The sequence below is a fragment of the Lissotriton vulgaris genome, chromosome 1_1, assembly GCF_964263255.1.
Source record: "Lissotriton vulgaris chromosome 1_1, aLisVul1.2, whole genome shotgun sequence".
In the NCBI taxonomy this organism is placed as follows: Eukaryota; Metazoa; Chordata; class Amphibia; order Caudata; family Salamandridae; genus Lissotriton; species Lissotriton vulgaris.
In genome coordinates, this window is record NC_141685.1 from 1,319,848,616 (window position 1) to 1,319,867,112 (window position 18,497).

The 18,497-nt window shown below is 49.3% G+C and overlaps 1 protein-coding gene across 2 annotated transcripts in view; it reads right to left on the reverse strand.

Annotated features, from left to right (window-relative positions):
• The window catches only part of BIN2 (bridging integrator 2), a 420,497-nt gene that overhangs the window by 185,752 nt on the left and 216,248 nt on the right, over positions 1–18,497 (reverse strand). For both annotated transcript variants that reach the window (XM_086965898.1, XM_086965889.1), the window contains one exon: positions 2,878–2,963. In XM_086965898.1, coding sequence (XP_086822024.1) covers positions 2,878–2,963 — 86 coding nt within the window. The remainder of the gene's footprint in view (positions 1–2,877; positions 2,964–18,497) is intronic.

Genomic DNA, 18,497 nt, shown 5'->3' on the forward strand with positions numbered 1-18,497 from the left:
CCAGTGCGACAGGGCATGATGCAAGAGGGGATACAAATGCAGCCTGCCACAAGGAAGGAGATGCAAAGTGGCGTCACCATCTTGAATGGACAATGGAGAATGAAGCGATTGACCCGTTTCAGATCCAAAACAGGACGCAGATCCGAAGTATCTTTCTTGGAGACCAAAAAGAGGATTGAATAACAACCCTCGCCCCTCTCCAGAGGAGGAACGTCCACTATAGCCTTCTTCTCCAACAGAAGTCGCACACCCACCAACAATGCCTCCCTTCGCAGAGGAAGATGGGGCACGGGAGTCACAAGGAAGAACGGAGGTGGTGGAGAGGAAAATTCTATCCGACAACCCTCGGATACGGTCTGAACCGCCCAGCCATCTGGAACCGACAAGCACTGGGGCAGGAAAGACTGAAGGCGACCATCAACCGGCAAAGGTAGATAGTCATTGGGAAGAGGAAGAAGCGGTGGCAGCAACACTGGCAGGGGCCCCGGCTTTGGCATCTCCAGGGGCCCCCCGGCCACAACCCCTCCCACGAAAGGGCTGCGAAGCGCCCCGAGCAGAAGGCCCAAAAGTGCAATGGTAGCCAAAACTACGCCCCGAGAAGGAGGGCGGACCGTGCCACAAGCTTGCGGTTCTCCGCCAATTGCTTGACCATCTCCTCAAGCTGAGGGACGAACACTTTGGAACCCCTAAAGGGTAACTTAAGGAGGACTGACTTCTGGGAAGACTCAGCCTTCCAGGAACGCATCCAGATATGACGTCCTGCAGCAGAGGAAGCACCAGGAGCAGTCTCAGCGGCACTCAAATTGTCAAAGGAAAGATCCGACAAGTATCGCACCTGCAACTCCATCAGAGACAAAAGAGGGGTGGCATCCTCACCATCCTGCAACAGAAGGGACAGGGCCTGAAAATCTTTGATGAGGGACTGGACCATGTAATTTGAATAGGCAGTTGCAGGGACAGAAAAATTGGAAGCAGCATAGGAACGCTTCATCGCCCTTTCAACACGTTTATCCACAGCACCTGCAGGAAGGGCTTCATCCTACAGGACCAAACCTTGAGAGGAAAGACCAGCCATCAAATTGTCGACCTTTAAAACTAGAGGAAACTCAGCAGCAAAACCCTCCAGAGAGTAACGCCTAGACAAGAAGTGAGGGAAGGCAGATTTATCCACTTCTTTCCACTCGTGATCCAGCACCTTGCACACAGCACCATGCTATGGGAAAGAGTCAGGAGCCGGCTGGTGATACTGAATAAAGAAGTCATCCTCCAGAACATCCGATACCGGAGGAGTGAAACCCAATGTTCCCGCACATGGGCGAACAAGCCAGAGAGCTCAGCACCCTGAAAAAAGCGCCCCCGGACACCCTCATCCTCTTCAGGACCCATCTCATCATCAGGAGAAATCTGCAGATTTACAGACCCAAGAGGCACATTGGAAGGAGGCCCAGCAGTGTCCCTGGCCTAGAAAGCAGCAGCCACCGCCTCATTAATCAACAGGCGCAGGGCATCAAGAGGAGCAGCGGAGGTGGAGGCACTCAAGTCCATGACTGAAAACAGCAACGTCCAAGTAACACTAAAACAGGCACTCACAGAGGATGAGTGTATGAAATATACGACCCCATATTAAAGCAAACGAAGTCCTGAGGAACCGAGCTCCCGCGGGGCCAGGAAAAGGGACCAGCCCTTTAAAAAACAGCCGGCCGCCAGAATTTTGCCCCAAGGATCCATCCCGCAGAAGCGGGACCACAAAGGACCACACGCGGTGCAAAGAACACTGCCGCAACCCCCACACGCTAAAGCAGGTCGCCGCAGGACTGGCAAACAGATAAACGGCTGCTGAAGCAGGCCGCATCCGAACAGGTGAGCCTACAAGCCAGAAGTGGCCGCTAGAGAGAACCGCGAACAAAACCGGCACAGCAGGCAGCACAGGAGAGCATAAAGCTGAAAAAACTAAGGCGCCTATTAGGATGGCGGACGGACCCGCGTCCGTCCGCCACCCCCGAGGTGGAGGGACCGTTCACAGGGGCAGTGGCGGTCCCTCCATGCCAATTAGGATGTGACCGCCAGCCCGCCGGTCACATCCCGTATCTCTAACCTTGCGGCAGGTGCTGCTTGAAGCAGCACCCGCTGCAAGGTTAAAAATGCATGTTTTTCATTTACATGCACAAAGCGGCAGGCAACACGCGGTGCCTGCCGCTTTGTGCATGTAAATGCAGGAGGGTACTATAGGTACCCCCCATGTGCACCCCCCACCTCCGACACCCTGGGGGCCCGCAACAGGCCCCCAAACACAGAATACCACATGCTTTTCCACGGCGGAAAAGCCGCTGTGGAAAAGCATGTTTCAGCCTGCATCTTAATATAGCTGGCGGTGTCTTGCAGACACCGCCACCATATTTGCTTGAATACACAGCGGATCAGCGGCGGACGGAATCCGCATCCTCCAGGCCGGCGGTGGCTTCCGCCGGCCCGGAGGGTGCGGATTCACCGCAATCCTAATCGACCCCTAAGACGACCGCTAAAGCATGCCGCTGCAATACATAAAAGAAAAAAAGGGAACACTTACCCACAGCTCAGATAGGCATGAAGGCAAACTGCAAAGGCAGAAAAAAAAGAACAGGAAGTTTCTCTGCCGCACTTCCCCCTTTATTGTCACATGATGGTGACGCCATGTTGGGGAATGTGCAAAAGCTCGGCACGGTAATAGGTTTCTGTCAAGCAGACTAGCTGCTCACTGTTATGGAATGGGACGGGGAGACAGGACGAGGAGGTAATGCGGTTTCTTCCCCATGGTTTTAGAGGCCCCTAGACCCCATCCCCTGGGACTGTTTTCATAATTAAGGGGAGTGGTGCACGGCCCCCACTTGAGCCTCTTACCTGCTGTACAGAACCGGGAGTTCATCTCGGAGCTCGCTGTTAATGTCTTCGAATACAGCCTGCGCTTTGTTGAAGTCCTCCTCTGCCTGCAACAAAACAAAGGAGACGCCTTTGAGAGAGCCTTTTGCGTCTGCCATGTGGTGCTGCTGAAACTGCAGTCGGACGGTCATAAGGCTGAAGAGAACAACAGTCCGTATTTACCCTTATTGGGTAGACGTGGGGTGTGTGGAAGTTAGTGCTAATGTTGTGTCTAAATTTGCTGCTTTCTGCGTCTGGTAGGTATTCACGACTTAGAAATGGGTGCTTTGATAGTCAACGTGACGATGTGCACAGGTGAAGAATACAAAGTACACCTGGCTGCAGTTAATACTGCAGTCTGTCAGCACAGGCAGGACATTTGAAGTGCTTATTTGGCCAACCCGTCTGTGCCCACCACACACAAATAATTGGGCTGTGCAAAACAAAGTGAGTGAATAACAGACAATAGCGCCTTCCTCGTGGCTTTTAATGAGGGGGCGGGGGCAGGAAAAATACTGGGGCCACACAGGCCTCTTTCTATTTTCATAACACTCTGTCAGCCACAATCATAATGCCAGTTATATTTTCTGCAATAAAACAGCTAAGAGATACTTCAAAACTTTGTTGGAAGATTCAATCAAACTGCAGACTTCTTTTAAAATGAGATATCTTTAATTACAGAAAATGTGGTTTGATTGGAAGCAAACATATCACCACAGTATAATTAATTGGTACCCTTTTCTAATCTGTGCATCCAATTGTCTTACAAATTTCTCTTTGCTTGATACAGAACATTTTATCCAACTACTACAAAATAGCCAGTCCCATTGATCATCTGCAGATACTCTTTCAGCAAAACACCCACAAAATCGACTGCTAACTGAAAGTGGCTACGAATGCCCACTTCTAAATACTTCTTTGACATCAGGCACTATTCCTAATATGTTCAAGTCCGCCCTACTCATGCCATCCCTCTCTTGGTATGGACATTTTCTCAAATCTACATTCTATCTCACAACTTGCTTAACCACCCAAGTTTGTAGAAAATGTTTTGATCAACTAAATGGCTATTTATAAACAAGTGGCCTTCTCCACCTAATGCTAGCTGGATTTTGATATGGCCAAAGCCACAAGACAATGGTCATCATGGCTCTAGATAAGCGGCACCACTTGCAAACAAGGATTTTCAAGCTACCCTGGCTTTCCTTGATTTGTCTGCAACGTTTGACTCCATAGATCGCCGGAGGTTGCTATCACGGATGGAGGATCTCTGTGTCAAAGACATAGCCTTACAGTGTTTCACAGACTTTTGGCCTGTTTCAAGTTGCTGCGTCGCCTTTCAGATCTATTGTTTGATCTCTTTTTTATGAGGTTCCTCAAGGCTCCATTCTATCTGCTCTGCTTTTTAATGTATGGCCCGCTCGTTCATTCTTTTGGTTTCTCCTTTTTAGTTCTCGTATGACGTTGCAGGGCAGAGCCCTGCTTCGCCTCCGGCAGAGATTTTGTAGGAGAGGACTATCAGAAGAGGGCTTTAACCCCCGCCCCTTGTTCCCATTGGTTTTCGTCACCGTTTATGGTAAACGGTGGCCTGCCATTGGGAATAAGCTTTCTGGAGTGCCTCCTTTTCGCTTTTTTGTCCGGCCCACCTGGACTGGGTAGCCTGCTTTCCTTTCGTTGTGAAGCAGTTTCTGAAAGTGCTTCGGCGGACGGAAAGGCGAAAGGAGCATTCAGAGCTCGTCACGCTCATTTCCCAAGGGTCTTTCCTTTTCCCAGATAAGCTCCCTTCTCGTTAGTTTTTGTGTGATTCTCTGGTTGTGCTGACTGTGGGCTCCTGTATATAGGGTTACAGAAAGAAAGCTTTGGGGAAATTTTGCTTTCTGTGTGTCTCCTCCTTAGGCGCCAACTTTCTTGCAACAGTTGGTGATTTATGGCACTCTTGGTTAGCTCACAGTTGTTGTACTGCAAACTTTCATGCTGTCCTGCGGTAGCTGATCTGGATTACTTTACTACTCAGATTGCTTAATGTTGGAATTTCCGCAGGATTTGCGCCATCTTGTTGAGCCTGGTGTGTTTCGGTGGGTCATCTCTCTCGTTTGTGCATTTCTCCTCGGACTGATCTACGCACAGTCTTTAAACAGATGAACCGGCTTCGCCAAGAGAGTTGTACAATTCAGATGTACACGTTGTGCTAAAGCATTAGCACGAGGAAAAACAGCTTTAAAACAATACAATCCTTAAAAAACTATTTATGCTCACAGTCGCAATCCGAACAACAGCGCACGCACAAAGGTGCACGCGACACACAGAACAGCCAAGCTAATCACTAGTACACTTGTCTATTCTCCGTCTGTTCATCTCCTTCGGGCATGCAGATAATTCTTCAACAATCTTCGATATCATGATAGCCTCCTTAAGAGTTAGGTTCCATTCTTCCCAGTCTCTCCTGCATTTTGTTGTTGTTGTAGCACTGCACAAGTACATGGCCCTTTGTTAACTCGTAAGTCATCTCTCCAAATTTACACTTTTTGCCAACTCTTAAACATGCTACAAACTCCTTCACTGTCACATATGGCCTCTGAGAACGGGTACAAAAGTTGTGTCTTGTTATCGCCACAGTCACTGACTTTACAAATCTGGGGCCATATTATCAAGCAAGGGCGATACATTATTGCCGCTTTTATCGGCAGGAAACTGCCGCTAAAGCAGCGATAATGGGCTTGATAATATGCCCTTGTGAATTCCCATAGAAGACCAGGTTCTGGTGTTAACCTGGGCTTCTATGGGAATTCACAAGGGCATATTATCAAGCCCATTATCGCCTCTTTAGCGGAAGTTTCCTGCCGATAAAAGCGGCGATAATGTATCCCCCTTGCTTGATAATATGGCCCCTGATGTCTAGCCTTTGCTTGGCTACCTTGTTAACATCTGTTATGGAGGACCTCGCAAGCCTACAGCAACTGGCAAGAACTTGAACGTACGCAGTGTCTCCAGCAGTTTTCAATAATGCTCTTTTTTCTTTCAGGAGAGCAATTTTGACCGTTCAAATTTATAAAATAATTCACAAATATGTGTATGCAATCTTTTCATTCTGTCTGAGGTTGTTCTGAGTAAGAAACAAAGTTAGGTGGTTGTGTTATTGCTAGAGAGCCTTCCACGAAAGCCTGTGCAAATGTATGTACACTTTGTAATCCCCGCTGGGCAGTTCAAATATACACATTTGTACTGGAATGATGGCTGGACAAGTGTTAATGATGTTCAGCCATTTAACTACACATGCAAGTGCCAGTCATAAACTTGAGCAATAAGTGACTTAGCTGTAATTACCTCCAGGGCGCTATATGGCATGCATTGCTTCTTAATGCTGTGATTTTTGTCCCTTCTCTCTGTTTAGAGTGTTGACCTCAGTTTCACTCTGGCTTGGGCAGCGTTTACTTCCTGGGCCGGAACACGTTTACTTCCTGGGCAGGAACAGAAAAATTTCAACAAAGCTAAGACAGGTTTAGATCGGAATGGGGTCCTCGGGGGGAGCAGAGCGATAAGCGGTCTCCCCCCGAGGATGTTCGCCCGAGTGGGACAGGCTAAAGGCGCTGATTGGGCGTTAGGGCTTAGCAGCGCGAGGCGGGTGGATGCGTCAGAGGAGGGAAGCGGGAGCGCCATTTTACCGGGATAGTAAGAGGAGGAGGCAGGAGAGTTTTATGTGAGGCCCACCCGCCCACCCTAAAACATTTTTTTTTTAAAAAAGATACAGTTCAATTTTAAATCAGAATGCCACAATAGGAAAGGCAATTTTTGTTAATCCATGATATTCAGGCGGAAGAGGGGGAGGTCAATGTCTAGAGCGGACATTTATCGTCCTTCATGAGAGAGGGTGGGGGAGGATCAGGATGGGGAAAAGGAAAAGGAAAAAGAAGGAAAGTTGAAATGTTTTGGAAATATGGGGTGATTTCATAAAATGAAACTTATGGAGGGTTTTGGTCAAAACAGTTACAAAGAAATAAGTTTGAAATGAAACATAGGGTTTTGGTATAAAGTTCAAAATTGTAAGGTTTCGGAAAAATATAATAAACATGTGATATGAGTTATGGATGTTTAGAAATAATTGCCTGATCTTATTAATAAAAGTGGCCTTTTTTGCTACAGTGGTGTTGTTTCTCTTTGGTCTGGATTATTTTGGGTGAAGCTTTATGTGGCTGTGCTGCTGCTCCAGTTTGCACTTCAGGTGACCCGCACGGTATGCACGGCAGAATGTGGGGACGTGTAGCAGTGGAAAAGCCCTTCAAGTCAGTTCTGTTGTGTGTGAGGGCCTTTCATATGTCGCCCTCCGCATTACTAAGCTGCCACACTAAATGCAAAATTCATATTCATAACGGGTTGCTATGCTGCCATGCTAGATATATGGCATGTGTTCAGCACCTTTATTCTAAGTGGAATGTGAATTTTTGGGTCATTTATTCTAATTCATCTCAGTAGCGTCGCTTGTCCCATGTCCCAACAAGATGTGACGTATCCTTTCATTCAAAGATGCTAATGCAGGTTTCACTCTTCCTCACCTCTTGAAAACAGGTGACTGCAGTAAATTTGGTGATGGAACTCCGTACAATGTTTCACACTTATCTACTAAGTATCGGAAGTCACATGAAATATGTGGAAGCTCACATTCATCCAGAACCTGTTTGCTGGAATGGAAACTGTTGAAGTAAGAATCTTAACAGGAAGCCAGGTTGTAGGTTCCACGTCGTAGCTTTATTAATAATCCGGTTACAGAAGCTTATAGTTGAGCCAGGATGATAAAATTAGGCCATAAAGTACGCTCCTGGTGGGGCGTACTTTATGGCATAATTATCACTGTGTGCATTACATTCCATTTAAGGCTGCAGACTGCAGACACCATCTAGAACAGTTGCCACCGAGGGCAAACAACGAGCTATCAAAATGAAAGTGCGACAAAGACTATTGAGAGCACTCAGCAGCTCCAAAGTTAATACCACCGACAAATGAATCGAGCCAGTGTGTAATGAAGATTTGGCCCGTCCCGGTATAGTTAGTTACCTTTGTACTTCAAAAGTGTCCTAGAGGTCTTGTGATGGCCAATCAAGCACATATGAAGTGTTTAGTGGTTTGGCAGCTGTTGGTCTACCTCCCTTCTCCTCATTGAAACTCCACACTACCTGCGGGGTCCCTCAGGGTTCCTCTTTATCTCCTATTTTGTTTAACATTTATATGCTCCCTCCGTTGCATTTATGAAAAAATTTTAAAGTCACTATTTTTAATTGTGCAGATGATCTGCAACTTACTTTCACCATCGACGACTCCCCAGAATCTGTGCACCAATGCCAGTCCACCATGCTCTCCATAGGCTATTGGATGGACAGCAACCATCTCAAATTGAATCCTGAGAAGACGGAGCTTGTCCTCTTTGGTAAAAGCAAACTCCCTTGGGGACCACATTATTGGCCGCTCAAACTTGGTCAGCCACCTACCCCGTCCAAAGTGGTTAAAAGCCTAGGGGTACTTATTGATGATGAGCTCTCACTGAAGCCTCAGGTCAATGCAGTGTTGTCATTCTGCTTCTTCCAGCTGCGGAAAATAAAAAAGATTAGCCGAATGCTCACTCAGTCCGCTCTGACCCAGGTTGTGATGGCATTGGTACTTTCTCATTTAGACTATGCCAACGCCAACTATCTGGGCCTTCCTGTGGCTCTCACTAAACGTCTTCAACTGGCTCAAAATCAAGCTGCCAGACTTATCTATCATCTTCCACGCTGGCAATCTGCCAGACCGCTGTTGAAGCAACTTCACTGGCTTCCTGTTATACAGCGCACACTCTTTAAAACTGCCTGCATGACATTTAAAGCTCTTCATGCACGCAGTCCCAGGTTCATCCAGGAACTTCTGCCCAAGTACGCCCCTCCACGCAATCTGCGGTCTGCTTCTCAGATTCTCCTGATTGTCCCCAGTTTTAAATTCCAACGGAAGGGAGGACACAGGTTTGCCACGCTTGCCACTAAACTGTGGAATTCCCTCACTTTAGAGATCCGCTCCTCCACCACTCTTCTCCAGTTCAGGCGGCAGCTTAAAACGTGGCTGTTTGTTCAGACGCCGGCCTAGTTCTCCATCTCCCCTCCCTGGGCTTAGTTTCCAGTTCTATCGGTTAGCGCCATGAAACCCCCGGGTGAACGTGCGCTGTAAAATTTTTGTTAAGATAAGATAAGAAAAGACGACCTGAGGAGAAAATGGAATAGCTTCTGCAGAGGCCAAAGCAGACTGCAAAGCCGTGCAATCCAGTTGGTTCACTCAATGGCGGTCTTACATGGCAGGAAAGGATCTTTCCAATGGTCACAGACAGTCGATGAAGGCTTCAGATTTGGGGGGATCGTGCAGTTAGCAAGTTAAACAAGCATTGCTGTTAAGCCGTGTTCATTCAGGCTAATGTGGGAGTCTTTTCACTAGTGGCGTAGGGCCGGGTGGGTGAAGCAAGAGAAAGGACAACGGGCGGGCCAGTGCAGAGAGAAGGGATGCAGAATAAGCACCGAAGCTAAGCACGGAGCTGCACCGGAGGGAGTTGCCTAAAGAGTGGAGAGGTACAGCCGAGGTGGTGGGAGCAGAGAGAGTGGACTGTAAGCGGCGCCAGAGAGTAGGGGCGCAGAACCGCCCGCAGAGAGAGCGCGAAGAGTTTATCAGCTTGGGGGAGCACAGAGCAAGAACCCCGCAGAAGAGTGGTGTACAGGCACCGCGATACGAGGCGTAGACTCCCGAGAGTGGTACCATAAGCATCGGGGTCCATCAAAGGTGTGCGCGGGCGATCACCAGGGGCTGCAAATACAGCCCAACATGGATGGACCTGCAGGAGCACAGGGAGTAGGAATGGCTGGGTCTGCATAACGAATGGGCAAAGCGAAAGTCATCGCTATCGCGATCACTGTGAAAGCGAAAGTGATCGCGATGACGCGCTGCTAAAGCACGTGAGGGATGTGCGCGCAGCAGCGCGAGCGCTTGTGCGAGAGAGAGTAAGCTGGTGGCTGCTTTGGTAGCATTTCGAAAAGCTGCTACTAAATGTCTCGCCAGACAGCGCATGCGCTGGCTCAGGCAAGACCTAAAAGCGAGAGCTCTTAAAGCATGTTTTCCTATTAACAGGAGCTGGAAACAGACTTTATGTGAATGCAGTACACACTTGTCGACAGTGTGACTAGATCACTTTTCCGATAAAATTAAGTGCCAACCTGGGGTATTTTGTGCATAGCTACCTAAGGCAATGATGCGGTCATCATGAGCTGGTTGAACGGGTGATAGCTTCACATCCTCCCTAGGGGTTGCAACTCCGCTACCAGGTGTTAGTTCACAGGGCTACTAGGCACTTGGTTTCCCACAGGCAGCTCGTTGCTATGACTCATGAGTGATTGGACATGCGGGTCAGGCTGCGATTGGACATACGGGTCAGGCTGTGATTGGACATGCGGGTCAGGCTGTGATTGGACATACATGTCAGGCTGTGTTTGGAAACGTGGGTCAGGCTGTGATTGGAAATGAGGGTCAGGCTGTGATTGGACCCGATTTCTAGTTAGAGGACTTGGGATATTTGGGTAGAGGTAGCAATCGTTGAATTAGACTGTGATTCGAGAGGTTCCTGTGAAGAACAAACTTTTTTTTAAAGCTTTTCACCATTATTATCTTGGGTAATAATAATATATTTGCGTCGGCAGTTAAGGAAAGGCCTGAAACCCTCCTTTTTTGCTTGGGGCACTAGTAAACAGAGGAAACTTTATTCAACATCAAAATCATGGTCTGTTTTTCTTTAATTAAAATGTTTCATTTATGTTTTCATTGCAATTTTAACTATGAAGACAGGCACCGTTTGGTCAGAAAAAATTGAACATTGACAGAAAAGCAATTACGACATAAATACTAAAAATGCACCGGCAACGCCAAGAGAGTTGTAAATACTAAAAAGATTGCCAAAACCTACAAAAAATGTTCACGGTAGGGGGGCGTGGCCTGACAAAATGGCCGACTAGACGCATTTTTGCACTGCTCCTGCCCCAGCGCTTTAGAATCCTGAATAATCCTGGCATTATGGTGACTTTCGCAACCTGGACCAGTAGCGGAAGCCCCCCCTGACTCCAAAGGTCCCGGTGTTGTGCCAGGAAAGCGGCCTGCAACTGGACAACGTCGCCACGGGCTGCTGAAGACCCGTCGGAACCCTATCCCCCGTAATGGCGGCCACCTCGCTGCTGTAAGATATGAGGGTCGGAGGGCAGTAGAGGAGACACTGGAACTGGGTGAGTTCCAGTCACTGGGGCTAGACCGCTGTGAGGCCCCAGGAGGAGGTGCAGAAGGCTAGTGTCTGCTGCGAGCAGCCGGCCGGCGTGACTCCTGACTCTGGGGGCGTGACCCACACAAGGCCTGTGCGATGCGGCCTGCCTGCACCCCGGCTGAAAGTACCTGGACGTGAAGTGGGGGCCACCTGGGGGCCCAGATGACGGATCGTACCACATGTGGCCTGAGACAGAAGGCCGATTGGTGAGGTGAGGAGCCCCCCGTATAACATCGAATCCTGAGGGCAAGGCCTACACGAGGCCGGTGTGGTGCGTCCTCCCTGCACCCCAGCTGGAGGGGCCTGGAAGTGGCATGAAGGCTGCCTGGGGGGCAGTAGAACAGATTGCAATACCTGGGATCAGAGACCGAAGTCTGGTAGAGGAGGTGAGGACCTCCCCCATAAAATCAGGTGGCCGGGAATGAGACCTGCATGCGGCCGGTGAGGTGTGACCTGCCTGCACTACAGCTGGAAGCGGCTGGACGTAGGGCGGGTGCCACCTGAGGGCCTGTGAGGCGAATTGTAAATCCTGTGGCCTGGTACTGGAGCCCAGTAGAGGAGGAGTGGAGGCCCCCTTACAACAACCAGTCCCCCCGGCTCGGCAGAGATGTGCGGCGTGTAGGTTGCCCTGAGGTGTTTGATTTGCAGATCGGCGTGGGAAGAGACAAAATCAAGCGGGGGAGCTCGCTGGGAGGGCCCGTGGTGTCGAACAACAGCCCCAGCCGGCGGACGGGGTGGACTGCGTGCTATCGATGACGCTGGGGCCCCTGGGGGTGGGGCAGACCGTCTGAGGGATCCCCCTGCTGAACTGCTTATGACATTAATGGTTCCCTGCCTGGGTGGACACCGGGGAGAACCCTAGGACAGCCACGCTGGACTTTGGGGAAAGACCAACCCATACGAGGAGCCCAAACAAATAAAATATAACACTGTTCCGGGCCCGACTTTGGCGGACTGCCTCAGAACAGACCTGGAGCAGGGGACTCACCAGGGCTCAGCATCCCGGGACAAAGCCGACATTTTGGTAGTGATCCGTGACTCCAGGGCGGCATTAGAAACCAAAATGTACAGGATGGCAATGGACATAAACCATTTGCGCCTGGATCTCAGGAAGGTGGCAGACAGGGTTACCACCACGAAGGGAGACCTGACCGCTTTGCAGACTGAGGTCCGTCAGCTGAGGGAGATGGTAACAGCTCTCCAGGACCACATGGCCCGGCTGGAGGACCGGGCAGAAGATGCTGAAGGGTGGTCACGAAGGAACAATCTTCGTTTTTTAGGATTTCCAGAAAAGGCGGAAGGACCGGCGGCGGACCTATTTCTCGAAGACTGGATTGGTACAACATTACTGAACCTCCAACTCTCCAAAATGTTTGCAGTGGAACGAGCTCATAGATCTCTTGGGCCACCGTCAAAACCAGGATCCCTGCCCAGAGCCATGATCGCCTGGCTGTTCAATTTCAGAGACCGGGACATGATCCTGCAACACATTCGCACCACTGGCCCGCCCAGATTTGAAAATCATGACAACCATATATACCCAGATTATACAAAAAAGGTGCAAGAACTACGGAATGACTTCTTGGGCGTCAAACGCAGGAAGCGTAGCCACGATATTAAATACAGCTTAATGTTCCCGGCCAGGCTCCGAGTACAATATGGCGACAAGACACACTTCTTTGGTAACCCGTCGGAGGCGGCTGACTGGATGGACTCGCTGGGCTTGGCGGCCAAGACCAGAACCAGGGCTGGCAGGAGCAGAGACACCAGAACCAGCAACGGTGTGATGAGGAGCAGTGACTGAAGGGACGAGATCTGGCGAATGGAGGACGTATCATGGTGGGACCGGATGGCACTCTCCTTACAGAACTGGAGGCGATCCCAACACAGATCCAGTTCTCTTCATTATGTTTGGTATAGGACACACAGTCGGAGGTGGGGGGAGCCCCCAGCCCAGTTGTTGAGGCATCTGGAGACAAGTGAGTGGTGGACTTGGCACTGAGACCGAAGGACTTGGGGTCATAGACACTGTGAGTATCTGTTATCTGTTTTGACCCGAGGAGCACTTGACTTTCCCGAGAGACTTGTATGAGTGGGCAGTGGGCCAGAGACATTGGGAGGGAGGGCTGGAAATGTGTTTTTTGGAGGAGGTTACACTATGACGCCCATATGTAGTTTAGACTTGCCAGCTGTAGAGTGCTGAGGCGGCCTGGCAAGGCCACTGGTCAGGCATGGCTACGCGGTGCCAGTCGGTCGGCTGAATATCAGAGTTTGGGGGGAGGGGTTCTTTCTGACTTGGGAGAGTACGGTCATTTATATTCGATATTTCAAGTTGAGTGGGGTGATTTAAGGGGTGGGTGGAGCTCTGGGGCCTGAGCCCAGGACTGGGTTGTGAGAATGAAGTACTACCGCCTGTGAGTATGGTGAGTTGGGGTTTCACAATATGGTTTTGTTTGGGTCGTTGCTGGGTCTAGTCTTAGTTGCATCACTGGAGGTCGGAGAAGTCTGCATCTTGAGGGGTCATGCTGCAATTCTACTGGGGGTCCTCCACACGTCAGTCAGGTGCCGCGACACCAACAACCGCTAACGCACGTCAGGTGACACACAGAGGTATAAACTAATAACATGGAATGTTCTGGTGCTCAATAACATGGTCAAACGTATCCGAGTGGCGACCTACCTTAGGCGTTATGGGGCAAGCATAGCCCTGCTCCAGGAGACGCACCTATGGGGAGACTGTCTTAAGTACGTCCAATGCAGATAGAGGGGTGAGTTTTTTGCCACATCCTATTCAGGATTTGCCAGGGGAGCGCATATCTGGGTGGCATCAGGAGTTCCCTTTAAGGTTAAGCACACTAAATCCTGATGAGAGGTTTGTGATGGTGGAGGGGACGCTGGATGGGCGCAGTATATGCCTGGTAAATATTTATGCCACAAATAGTGATGATGATGGGTTTTAAGTCAAGTGCTGGGGCCGCTTGATCTGGACCCAGACACGAAATTGATGGTTGCAGGACCTTTAATTGTGCCCTTTATGGGGAGTTAGACAGACACCCCCCAAAGCTGGATGCCAAGCCTAGAGTCAGAGAAGCGATGGGCCAGATGTTTCAAAATTATGGCCTGTTAGATGTATAGAGGCACCGCAACCCGGGTCGTCGAGTGTACTTGTGCCACACACCTGCTGCCAATAACCACAGTAGATTAGACTATTTTTTTATTCAAAAGATGGCGGTGCATCAGATAGCGTAGACTCAATATCTGGCCTGCTATTTGTCTGATCAGTCCCCATTATTAATCACATACTCGTTAGGCAGGCAGAGATCTAAGATACCGCTATGGAGGATCAACACCGAAGCTTTTGGCGACCCGTTCTGTAAAGAAGTTATCTCGAATGGGCTGGATGCTTATTTGAAGGTCAACTGGGGCTCAGCCAGCACTAGGGCGACTGAATGGGACGCGATGAAGGTGGTGCTATGGGGGATATGCTTGTTCATGGAGTTGGGGTTAAAAAGTGCTGGAGTACGACCTCCGGCGGTACGAAGAGCGCTTGCGGCACTCGAGAAGGACCTTTCCGCAAACAAGGAGGGGCTGACAGAATAGGCTGACGTGCAACGGAAGTTAGGGGACACATGGGACTAGCTCAGCAAATTCAATAGAAATGCAAGCAGGCGACGCTGGTATACTGAGGGGGATAAGGCGGGACGGCTACTGGCAGCCTGATTCAGGCGGAGACTCAACCTCACCCAATTCTGGCACTTAAGAATGACCTGGGCCAGGTGGTATATACCCATACTGAGATAAATAATGTATTCCGGACCCATTAATGAAAAATATACTCCAAGCCCCAGTCCCCCATGGCCCCTGAGGTCGTGGAAGCTTATCTTGCTGAGGCGAAATTGCCGTGCATAGACGCGGAAAGTCAGGAGGCCTTAGTTGGCCCGTTTAAGGGGGAGAAAATATGGGCGGCGATCGCCCACCTGAAGACTGCAAAGTCCTCTGGGATGGACGGCATAGCAGTCGAACTCTATAAAGAATATGGAGGGGTTCTGATCCCAAAACTCCTAGAAATTACGGCGGAGGCCAATGAACGCGGAATGCTCCCAGACTCCATGAGGGAAGCACTGATAGTAATGATCCCCAAGAAAGGGAAAGATCCACTCCTCCCCAGCTCTTATAGACCCATTTCAATGCTGAACATAGATTTTGAAATCATCAGTCAGGTGTTGGCATGTAGGCTCCTCCCCTATCTTCGGCGGCTGGTCCATGATGACCAGTCTGAGTTTATCCCGGGCAGGAATACGTTGCAGAATATTCACCGCCTTGCCCACGTCATGCAATCAATGCAGGGACGGGCCCAACAGAGCACCTTAGTGTTCCTTGATATCGAACAAGCGTTCGATTCGATCAGGTGTGACTATCTATGGCAGGTACTTTTAAAAATGGGACTGGGAGGGGTTTTTGTAAACTGGATAAAACAAATCTATGCTCAACCAATGGCAAGGGTTCGCACAGGACGATACCTATCAGACATGATGCCCATAGCAAGGGGGGCCCGGCAGGGATGTCCGCTTTCCCCCTTGCTATTTGCCTTAGCAATGGAGCCATTGGCTTGTCATCTCCGTGGGGTCCTCGAGTGACAGGGCATACGGGTGGGGAGTTTGGAGCATGTTGCATCGATGTACGCCGATGACGCATTGATATACCTGAATCGGCCGACTCAGTCATTACTGACCCTTTTAGCTGCACTGTCACAGTTAACAGCTGCCTCCAGACTTTCCATTAACAAAACAAAATCACAGCTTTACACGGTTGGAATGGGAAGCGACTGGGAGGGGGCCCAACGCCCGGAGATGGTACTTCCAGGGGTAGAGGACATACTCCGCTATCTGGGGATATGGATCGGAAGGAATGCGACAACTTTTTACCAGCATAACATGGGGAGGATAATCCTGGGGTCTTCAGGGTAGTATTGCCTTCTGGAACACACTTAAACTCTCCCTAATGGGGAAGAGTGCCTTAATAAAGATGGTGGTCCTACCTCGATGTCTGTACACAATGCAAGGTTCCTTCTTTGAACTTCCGCACTGGGTATTCAAGGAACTGGATGCTCTGCTGGTCCTATTATTGTGGAATGAGAAGCGATGTAGGATAAGTCTAGAGGTCATGAAACGTCGATGGGGCAAAGAGGTTTTAGAGATCCCAGATTTAGTACTTTACTATTTTGTGTCACAATTGCAACATGCTATAGCCTGGTTGGACAAGGATCCCTCCTGGGAGAGGTCCCTGCTGGCAGGTACATATGGGGACCGACAGCTGGGAGCGCTTCTATGGCAGGCGGGGGGCAACAAGAATACAGTCCTCCATTGGTGCATCTTGTGGCTGCAATATGGAACAGGGTGGTACGACGACTAATCCGAGAACAGCCATTTGCCCCGGAGGTGGACTTCTGGCTGATGCCACCCTTTGCACAAACAGACCAGGTTATGTCTACGGATAAATGGAAGGAGGGGGGTTGCCTGATGCTGTCTGACCACTACCCGGACAATAAATTCATCACTTATCAGGAGGCGGTGACCAACTTTGAGCTGGGATCAGGGCAGTTTCTGCAATACGCTAAAATAGCGGCAACAGCACAGCAATTATGGCCCTCATTTCCAGAGGCTCCAGGGCACATCCAAACCCTGGTCACTATGATCACTATGGCAGAGGGACGAAAGTGTGTTACTCACCTCTACAGGGCACTGAGGGGAGATAAAAAGACTGTCCCCCTAAAGATAGAACACAAATGGCAGTAGGTGTGTCCGCAGGAGGTCACAACACGAGACTGGGAAAAAATACACGAGAGTGTGCGGAAGGTGTCGGTCAGTAATAATTTCAAACAAATCCAGTATAATATCATACATATGATTTATCTCTCCCCCAGGGGGCTTCAGGCCATTGATAACACCAGGGATCCACATTGCCCTAGATGTTGCTACGCTCAGGCGGATTTCCCGCACATGGTGTGGATGTGCCCAACGATCCAGACGTACTGGGTGGCGGTCCTTGAGGATCTAACCAGGATAACAGGGCAATAGCCTGGACCCGCGTGCCTGTCTCCTGGGCTTGATTCCTCGAGATCCTAAGCGAAAGATAAGCAGGCGATTCCTGGTCCTGGGCCTGGTTATAGCCAAGCGGCGTATTGCGATCCATTGGTTAACCCAGCAGGGGCCACTATTAACGAAATGGAGGACGTATCTAAGGGAGTGGGCTCTGGCTGAGGAGGGACACATAAGGAACACCAGGTGGGATGACAAATGACCCGAGGTCCTAATAGCATGGGGAGCGATGATTCAGGAGATAGCAGGACAGGCCTCCCAACCTACACCGGAAAGCTAATGCGAGACGTCTTCCATAATGGGGGGAGGGGGCCAGGACAAAGGGGAGATATACAGGGAGACCCAGCATAAATATTAAGATGCACAAACCTCCAGTTATACGGACCCGGCAAGGGGGGTGGAAGGCATTGGGAGGGGGCGGAAGGGGGGTTGGAAGGGAGGTGGGGGGAGTTCATTACTGTTGAGTTATATTTAAGCACGAAAAGACGATGAGAATACTGAAGATAGAGGAATCTCCATGGCTGTGACCTTAGATCTCGTTTCTGACATGAATTATTGTTGAATCCTATACCACCTCGGCTGAGGGGGATGAGCTGTATGACTGTATTTACCCATGTTCTATTGATTTGGAGGAATAAACTAATAAAGAAATAAAAAAAAATGTACACAGTATCTCTGGTTCAGGTTTCGTTCCCTTGGAATGCCGTTAGTTTTTTTCTGTGAAACACCACTGGTATCGCCTTGTGAGATTTACAAACCTCTAAATTGATTTTTGATATTTTTAGATCGCGTATTATGCTTTCATTACTCTTTTGTTACCTTTTTATTATTCACATCATTTAATGTTTAAATCACATATTATTTTTGGTATTTTTAAATTGAAAGAAAAGCATTACGATATGGAAGAGCGGGAGTGTTCCAGGTAACAGATCTGATTTTGCAAAAAGATATCCTTTATAGATGTGAGGATCTTATTTGAACGCTACACTTGGATGATATGATGGAAGTGATACAAGGAAAGTAGGCTGATTGGCATCACTGTGTATGCTTGCAAAAAAAAACAAGCATTAGAAATGCAAGTCTCGCCTTTCATTAAGTCAAAGCCATTTGCTTTGCTATACAATACCATTAGGAAAGAAAATAGCTTTAACGTAATCAAAGGCGAGACCTATTGCATTTCCAATGCTTGTTTA